At 43.4% G+C, this 9,924-nt stretch overlaps 1 protein-coding gene across 1 annotated transcript in view; it reads right to left on the bottom strand.

Annotated features, from left to right (window-relative positions):
- DNASE2B (deoxyribonuclease 2 beta) overlaps nucleotides 1–6,864 on the bottom strand; it is a 61,660-nt gene extending 54,796 nt beyond the window's left edge. The window contains exon 1 of the mRNA XM_073593644.1: nucleotides 6,708–6,864. Coding sequence (XP_073449745.1) covers nucleotides 6,708–6,808 — 101 coding nt within the window. The 5' untranslated portion in view covers nucleotides 6,809–6,864. The remainder of the gene's footprint in view (nucleotides 1–6,707) is intronic.
- Between the last annotated feature and the right edge of the window lie 3,060 nt (nucleotides 6,865–9,924).

The following is a 9,924-nucleotide window of genomic DNA, read 5'->3' on the forward strand; positions in this document are numbered from 1 at the left end:
TGTCCTTCTCCGCACCCCCCTTGTTCTCCTCCAGCCCCCCTCGTCCCCTGCAGCCAGCTCCCCTCCTCTCCTCTCCAGCCGCCTGCGGGGGGAAACTAGTTAATGGACACAGCGTGCGAGATTGCTCCTGTGTCCTGTGATAAATGAGCAGAGTAAACTGTGTTTACTCTGCTCAGTTTATGAATGAACAGGAGCCTCTGTCTCCTGTTCATTCATCTTTAGTGCTGAGAAAGTAACTGGGGAATATGTGTCCTCAATCCCTTTGTCTGTCTCAAAGGGGAGATGTCAGGGGTCTGTTTAGACCCCTGACATCTCACCAAAGCCCCCCAAAAAATATTTTAAAAAATGTAAAAAAATTCTAAAAAAAATGAAAAAGTTTAAAAAATAAAATAAAAAAACTACTGATACCACTCTCCCCTGCCCTACCAACACCGTCCACTGCCCCAAAAAGCATTGTGAAAAAAAAATTAAAAACAAATTAAATTGTAAAAAAAAATCAATTTATTAAAAATAAAAAAAAAACTACTGACACCGTCCACTTACCACCCACCCCCACCCCCTTCCCCAGAAGCACTGCAAAAAATTGTGAAAAAGTGATTTAAACAATATTTTGCCGCGGGGGTTGGGGGGGGGGGGGGGTATTTGCGGGCGCGAAGTGCCATCTCCCTGAAATGAGTTTCTGCAGGTTGGGATGTCTGCATTTGCAGCCTTGTCAGTGTCATTTGCAGCCTTGTCAGTGTCATTTGCAGCCTTGTCAGTGTCATTTGCAGGCTTGTCAGTGTCATTGCAGCCTTGTCAGTGTCATTGCAGGCTTGTCAATGTAATTTGCAGCCTTGTCAATGTCATTTGCAGCCTTCTCAGTGTCATTGTCAGTTTAAATATGGCGCCGCCGAAATACACAGAGCCGGATGTCCTATGTATCTCGGCTCCTCTCGCTGATCCCCGCCTACCTCCACTGATTGTGAGAGGAGCGAGCGCCTCTGATATACACATAGCCGAGTGTACTCGGCTAGGCTCGGCTCCTCTCACAGTCACGCCCAGTTCCGCCCTATGATGAATATAACACATAACACAGGTCCAATGGCGGGACTGGGCGTGACTGTGAGCGGAGCCGAGCCTAGCCGAGTACACTCGGCTATGTGTATATCGGCGTCGCTCGCTCCGCTCACAATCAGCGGGGATCGGCGTATAACACGCACCCATGTTTTTCCCCTGATTTTAAGGGGAAAACAGTGCGTGTTATACGCCGATAAATACGGTAATTGTATATTTCTTGTTATTACCATAACCTACCAAAGATAAAACAAAAATATATTCTCCTGCTTCTGAAGATTGGAGTGATATCGTATATGTGTATGTTATTTGTTGTTTGTACCCTTGGTAGGGCCCAAAAACAATAGTGCGCATTGTGCACTTTTTTTTTTTTTAATCCTACCTAAAATACACTGACCCCCCAACATGACCCTAACTATATCCCTGCCACTGATCTAGATCAAATCCTGATCTACCTTTCTTTATTTTTTTTTTTTTTACACACATTTGTTTTTATTTCCATTTTTCTCCTCCAGCCGAAGAAAAACATACAATGTATCATTCTCTTCATTCAAGAGGAGAAAAAAAAAAACACAGTGGCGGGCTGCACAGTGCCTGATCACTGTGATAGCCAATCAGAGGCTATCACCACGATTAGGTGATCAGGAACGGGACCTGGGGCTCTCTGTGACAAACATATGTACGAATATATGCAGCCTCATGAAAGAAGAAAATCCAGTTTAGTGATACACATGGCGGAAGGGGGCTAAGTACCTGAATTTGCCCTGGTCTCAGGCTTCTCTACGGCAGGACTAGAATATGAGAAGGAGACGCAGTAAAATTGCATTCCTGCGCCAGGAAGACCATACCAGTATGGAAGATGGCTCTTCTGTATGAGCATCCATGCGCAAGCGTAGATTGGCTTGTGCGTGACAGAGTGTGCAAACGCTGCTATTCTTGGCACCAAGCGGACTATTTAAATGAGATAGCTACACATGGCCTTTGCTGACTTGTCTTCAACAGTACCTATTAACCTGTGTCCATTATTTCCTGATGGATTTCCTGATATTGGCTTGTTTTGACCTACTCTTGCTAGCACCTGTTTTCCTCCTCCCCTCCCCTCTTATTTTTTTTCTAAAAAGCTTTGTCTCTAATTTCAGATATCTATATTTACCCATCCTGAGGAAGCGAGTGCTGTCACGTAAAATGCGTAGGTATTCAGTACATAAGTATTTACCCTCTGGATCTTCAGTTATGATTTATGTAATGATGGCTATTCATGTACATATATCTGTAACTATGTGTGACACAAATATTTTTAAGTGTATGTAGTATTTGTTTTATGTCTAAATATTACATTTTTGTACATTTATATTTGTGGTTGTTCCTCGCAAAGTCCCTTTGGGCAATTCTTTTTTGTGTGCTGACCAAGCACTTGCTACTGATTTTGTACCAATCTGACCACCTGGCCTTCCCCAAACCAGACCTCCCGCTCCTGCATCTCTTCTGCTTACCTGCCTTTAGCTCCACCTATTATGCACCTGCCTTCTCACCCATCTGCTGATCCTGTATTCAGTCCTCACATTTGCTGCTCCAGTGACTGGTCCCCTGCCTGTCATCCATACCTCAGAGACCTGGCCAGTGGCTCCCATTCGCCTGTACCAGCAGACCAGCAAGGCACGTGTGCCACCCTTGCCCTACCTGTTCACCCTATCAGGGGCCCTAGGCTAGAAAGAGTCCATCCTCATCTAATCAGGCTGTCCTGCCAGGTATGTAACACCCTGATGTTGAAGAGTGATAAGAGCTGTCCAAAGGTTTCTTACCTGTAGGTTTTTTCAGTACCAACTTGAAAAGATTAGGAGGCCAAGTCCAATTTCCATGCTGTGGGTGGGCAGATTTAATGGGGTAGTGTCTTTTCTTTGTTCATTTTCTTGGGTTCATTGGCAAATAAGTATTGAAGCTTGCTGAGTGACTTCATAACGTTAGAAAAGTAGCAAATAACAAATAGAATAAATATAAATATATATATATATATATATATATATATATATATATATATATATATATATATAGTTGTGCTCATAAGTTTACATACCCTGGCAGAATTTATGATTTCTTGGCCATTTTCACAGAATATGAATGATAACACAAAAACTTTTCTTTCTCTCATGGTTAGTGTTTGGTTGAAGCCATTTATTATCAATTAATTGTGTTTAATCATTTTTTAATCTTTTTAAATCATAATCACAACAGAAACTACCCAAATGACCCTGATCAAAAGTTTATATACCCCATTTCTTAATACCGTGTATTTCCCCCTTTCACATCAATGACAGCTTGAAGTCTTTTGTGGTATTTGTGGATGAGACTCTTTATCTTCTCAATGGTAAAGCTGTCCATTCCTCTTGGCAAAAAGCCTCCAGTTCCTGTAAATTCTTGGCTGTCTTGCATGAACTGCACGTTTGAGATCTCCCCAGAGTGGCTCTGGGGAGATCTCAAACATCAAAATATTGAGGTCAGGAGACTGAGATGGCCACTCCAGAATGTTCACTTTATTCTGCTGTAGCCAATGACAGGTTGACTTGGCCTTGTGTTTTGGATCATTGTCATGTTGGAATGTCCAAGTGCGTTCCATGCGCAGCTTCCTGGCTGATGAATGCAAATGTTCCTCCAGTATTTTTTGATAACATACTGCATTTATCTTGCCATCAGTTTTGACCATATTTCCTGTGCCTTTGTAGCTCACACATCCCCAAAACATCAGCGATCCACCTCTGTACCTTTCATCATAGGCCTTGTTGACTCCTCTCCAAAAGTAGTGTTTTATGGTTGTGGCCAAAAAGCTAAATTTTGGTCTCATCACTCCAAATGACTTTGTGCCAAAAGGTTTAAGGGTTGTCTCTGTGCTGTTTGGCATATTGTAAGTAAGATACTTTGTGGCATTTGCATAGTAATGGCTTTCTTCTGGCGACTCGACCATGCAGCACATCTTTCTTCAAGTGCCTCCTCATTGTGCATCTTGAAACAGCCACACCATATGTTTTCAGAGAGTCCAGTATTTCACTTGAAGTTATTTGTGGGTTTTTCTTTGCATATCGAACAATTTTCCTGGCAGTTGTGGCTGAAATTAATCTAACTGACCGTGGTTTGGTTTCAACAGAACCCCTCATTTTCCACTTCTTGATTAGAGTTTGAACACTGCTGATCGGCATTCTCAATTCCTTGGATATCTTTTTATATGCCTTTCCTGTTTTATACAGTTCAACTACCTTTTCCCGCAGATCCTTTGACAATGCTTTTGCTTTCCCCATGACTCAGAATCCAGAAACGTCAGTGCAGCACTGGATGAAAGATGCAAGGGTCTGTCAGGAGTCAGGAAATGCATTGACCTTTTAAACAAACCCACTAATTACAAGCAAAAAGATCACAGGTGAGGATGGTTCCCTTTAATAGCCATTCAAACCCCTTTGTGTCAACTTGTGTGCATGTTATCAGGCCAAAATCACCAGGGTATGTAAACTTTTGATCAGGGTCATTTGGGTAGTTTCTGTTGTGATTATGATTTAAAAAGAGTAAACACAGTTGATTGTTAATTAATGGCTTCAGCCAAACACTAACCCCATGAGTGAAAGACATGTTTTTGTGTTATCTTTCATATTCTCTGAAAAATGGCCAATAAATCATAAATTCTGCCAGGGCATGCACACTTATGAGCACAACTGTATATATATATATATATATATATATATATATATATATATATATATATATATATATATATATATATATATATATATATATATATATATAGCACCCTGGTCCTAAACTGGGCTGTTAGTAAATTTAGTTGTGCTAGGTGGTAACTAGCCTGGCTAATATGATGTAGTTTTTGTTCAAATGGGTTTCTCCTAATCTTGGATTTAGCTGTGATTTTTCTTTTGTCAGTAGGTAGCACTGTTACCTTTGGCATTAGAATGATAGATTTCAGTGAATTCAGGTTATGGGTGAATATGCTTTTCTCAGACAATCAGCGGGAGTTTCTTTGGCCACTGAGGCTGCTGGGATAGTCTATTTATTTGGAGAGAGTCAGTTGATTGGGGTTCTTTCCACCCGGGCTGTGGCCTGGGTGGGTGTGTGTGGAGCAGAGGTGTAGACCTGTAGCCTGGGGCCTAACCACTTGTAAAGGGGCTCAGCCTGAGGAGAGCCTGATTTTTGCCAGGAGGCAAGGGTGAGAAAGTTGCCAGAGGGTCAACCACTCTTGTTGCTGGAGGCAAGTGTAAAGGGATGGAGTTCTGGAGTAGTACCAGTGCAGACACTTCATCAGCCTAGGACTGTGAAGTAAATGGGAAAGCTTCAGGAGAGAACTTATCCAAGAAGTACAGTGGTTAGCTGTGGGTAAAGCTTGAGGTATCTACAGTGGATACTGTGTTGCTATAGGAAACAGCAGTTACTACATGTGACAGACTCTCCTGGGACAGAGACTTTTGGAGGGGACTGAATGCTAGCCTCTTGCCTACCGACTATGGGCCCTGGCATTTGAGGGAGCTACAAGCATTTAGGAAGATATTCTGTTATGTAATGCAAAAGGACATTATTAAGAAGGCCATGATGGTCTCTGCCAGCTTGGGGTGGTTGGTATATTGTCTCATTTTGTTGTGTACTCTTTGCAGGGTTTTTTGGGGTGTGGCTGTATTCCAGTGTTCTATTGTGTCTGTCTGCCTTGGATATTATGGGATGTGCATGTAGATTAGCTGTGAGATTGGTGGGGGCGAATTCCTCCAACAGCTCTCACTGCTGATTGGACAGTCTACCCCGCTCGGGCATGCAAAGGTGGGGGGATTGTCCAGAGTATTACCTGTATTATGGGATGTGCATGTAGATTAGCTGTGAGATTGGTGGGGGCGAATTCCTCCAACAGCTCTCACTGCTGATTGGACAGTCTACCCCGCTCGGGAATGCAAAGGTGGGGGGATTGTCCAGAGTATTACCTGTGTACCTATGTTTTCAATAAACAGTCCATGTTCAGTAACCAAACGAGTATTGTCTTGCTTTGTTGGTTGTTAGCAGCAGTTGGAATATCTGATATCTATATGCAGACTGGGAGGAAGTGGTATATGACGAAAGCACTCAAGCGGAGTGTAGGACCTTCCGTTACTCTACACAATACAGATTGCTGCATTCAGCTTAAAGGCCCTTTTCTGTATTGCTGTCTGCCTAGTTTTATTTTTGTCCAAGGAGTCTGCCAAGTTGCTATTGCATTTGCCTAAGGGTGTCCTGTGCCCCATCGATCTCTTCCCCTGTTCCTGTTAAGAGAAATAAAACTCTCTTTGTTCATTTTTAAAAGTGACTGGGGTCCATCTTTCCATCTTGCACTACACCCACCATGCCTAGTAACCTGCACCCTGAGGAGGAATGTCAGCCCTCCCTGACTCTGGGGGTCACCACCAGGCCTCTGGAGGTCGGGGAGAGTGATATATATATAAATAAAATATATATATAAAAATTATGTAGATATAGTATAGATAGATAGATATTTTGCAGAGCCCTGTCATTTTGTATTATCTAAAAAACAACAAAGCTGGAAGTCTCCTAGAAATGTTTCTTCTTACCTGCAATAGTTGGTTACGTTTCACTTTATCCTATTTAAGATAGCATTGCGTCTACTTGATACATACCAGTCAATAGGTTCCCCAGCTTCATTGCGGCAGGAGATCTCACATGTGACGAGACAAAAGGCAGACCAGCTTAACAGTAAAATCAGATACACTTGTGACATGTTCTCTCCACTGTGGATTCAGAAGCTGTCAAAAAGGAGAAGTTTCATAGTTCTTAATACAACAAGGCTACAGGAAGTGCAGTCATGTGACCAGTGCGGTGCCCATGTTTAAAGCTGAACTCCAGGCAAGCAGCTAAATACGCAGTTGAAATACTTACATATTAATTGTTTTATGTCATACTGTTAAGCTTATTTCATAGCTCCCAACTGTCCCTGATTTTGAGGGACTGTCCCTGATTTGGAGCAATGTCCCTCTGTTCCTCATTCCTCCTCATTTGTCCTTCATTTTGGTCTGATCTATATAGCTGTATATAAAATGCACTTTTTATCTATCAAAAAGAGTTTTCCAGCACTAAATCTTTCATCTGATTTCTAAATTGCTGAATTTGTAAATTCCAAAAGCCAATATAAAGGAATAGTGGTAGTAAAAAAGCACTTGTGGGTTTAACCCATCTTGTATTTTTTGTAGAATTCTCCTTTAAGGGGGCGTGACAAGGGGTGTGTCCTATGCCTGCATACTTTTGCTGATAGGTGTCCCTCATCCCTATCTCAGAAAGTTGGGAGGTATGTTATTTTGTAATGTAGAAATACCTGCCAGACAGCGATCTAGGTCCTAGTTCTCCCTACAGCAGACTTTCTCACCCACTGTTCTGTTTAACCCTTGGGTTCCTTCAGAAATGGCTAGGAGTTCCTTGAGCAACTTTTTTTAGCTATTTGTTAGGGGGGATTCTTACCAATGACCACAAATGTAAGGAGCATTCCTCCCAGTAACCATTATAATAATATACTGTGACCTGTAGATATAATAACTATTAGCATGTGTTCCCTGGGGTCCGATAGTTATTTCAAGGGTTCCTCTATGTTAAAAAAGGCTGAGAAAGGCTGCCTTATAGGGTACGCTACAATTGAGCAATAAACCCTGATCCAAGACCTGCTCCAGCTTGCAAATGGTCAGTGAATGTGTAAAAACAGCCTGATGAGGTCATCCATATCTGCACTAGGGTCGAGGTTCAGAATTGCAGTGACTATAGTTTCAATGCAAACACTGGGTGTTCAAGGTAAATGGTCCCAACAAATTTATGGTGAATTTCGCCAGGCCAAATTCTTTGTAACCATAATCGATTACATGGCCCTAGAACTTGTGGTGACTTCGAAGGACCATTAATGGGGGCATTGTAATGTTCCAGCCTCTCACTATAAGGGCTAATGCACACAGATGGTTTGCAGCGCAAATCTGATCTAGCGTACAAATCATGAACTTTGCCCAAGCCTGGGGCATGGTAGGTCATCAACAACTGTAGCTGACTAGCTGTTCCCCTCCCCTCATTATGCAGTCTTCTTTTCTTGGTTGTTGTTTTTTTTTTTTCTGTATTTTGGTGGGTTTATTTGGGAGAGGTGGGGTGCCAGGAGAATATATTTTATTTTACTTTGCTGTGGCTTTTTTAAATTTTTTATTTCTAGATACACAGCGTACACTTGCTGCTGGCACAGGCAAACATGCCCATTGTTTGTAGCAATTTGAGTGTAATAGGTCAAAAAGAGCACCAAATGAAAAATCCTTATAGCCCTTTCACACTGGGGCGTTGGCGGTAAAGCACCGTTATTTTTAGCGGCGCTTAATCACCTTTTTAGTGGCGCTTTTCGGCTGCTAGCATGTCGCTTTTAACCCCCACTAGCGGCCACGGTGTGCTCTGAAGCTGGTACCTGGGCTGACAGCCTCTGGAAAGGTAAGGGAGACCTGGGCTATTTCCAGCACCCCCCCCCCCCCCACAGGGGTAAGTGCTACATTTTACAGATACACAGAGGTAACAATATTTATATGAAATACAAATACATGGAGGTGCACAGGGGTCTCAAAGAATGAAGATGCACAGGAATACAATAAGGGTAGACAAGGAGTCTAGGGTAGGAAGGATACCTAGCAGTACTGTACGGGGAAAGCCCAGCCTGCCTGCACTTACAACGAAGGTGAGGTTCCTTAGAAGGGCAGAGGAACAGCATCTACGGAACTGCCTGGTCTTCTCCAGAGCTCCTGAAGGTGGAGATGGGTTGAACTGCAGACCATTTCCAGGTTGTGGTTCTCTGCCTCACCCAAGCAGGCACAGTGGCGTCTCCAGCTTTCATATTTGGGGGGGCACATGGGGGGACAGGGACAAAAGTAGGGGGGCAACTATAAAATGCAATTATCTATCTATCTATCTATCTATCTATCTATCTATCTATCTATCTATCTATCTATCTATCTATCTATCTATCTATCTATCTATCTATCTATCTATCTATCTATCGTGGCCCTTTCACATGTTCTGCAGTGAGCTCCCTTCCTACTGTATTGGGGGCCCCCCAGGGTGGCAGGAAACAAGATATATATGTCACCAGCATACCAAGAAAATATAAAGGTCCAAAGCAGTGGGAGAACTATCAGGGTTGCAAAGGTTGTCTTGCCACCGGACCCTGGTGTTCTGCCACTGTGGGGTTCCCCAGCCTCCTCTTGCTGTCCTGTCCCTGCTATTGACAGCGCTGGTCTGGCATCTCTTGGAATTTACAGGCTGGTTCTCCTGTTCTAAGGACGGGAGAAATCAGTCTGTTTTTTCAGTAACTGAGAGTCCTGGTGGAGTCCTTTTTGCAACTCGCTCTTCTCCCTGCCAATGAGGATGCAGGGGAAGGAGCAGATCGGGCGGCTGTGGTTGTGTGAGTGCTCACATTATGCAGTGTCAGCGAGCAGAGGGAGGGGGGAGGAATCACCCGCAGGAGCTGACTGGGGACGTTCTCCCTCTTAGACATTGCCTTTTTGTAAAAAAAATGTAAAAAATTATTTTATTTTAATTGGGGGGGCACATGGTGGGGCACAGCATAATGTTGGGGGGTCAGGGCCCCCTCTGCCCCCCCCCCCCCCCCCCCCCCCAGGGACGCCATTGAGCAGGCAGCTACTGGGAACTAAGGACTGATAAACAGGTGAGAATCCCTTGCAGCACTGAGACACAGGGACCACAGGACAGTAGGGAGTACAGCCAAAGCTTGAGGGTGTGTATGGAAACACATAGACACTTGGAAAAGGTGCATGTAGGCCCACAGGGCAACTAGGAGTGAGTAGCAATGCAAAGAGATAAACCATA

The sequence above is a fragment of the Aquarana catesbeiana genome, linkage group LG07 (genome assembly GCF_042186555.1).
Source record: "Aquarana catesbeiana isolate 2022-GZ linkage group LG07, ASM4218655v1, whole genome shotgun sequence".
Lineage (NCBI taxonomy): Eukaryota > Metazoa > Chordata > Amphibia > Anura > Ranidae > Aquarana > Aquarana catesbeiana.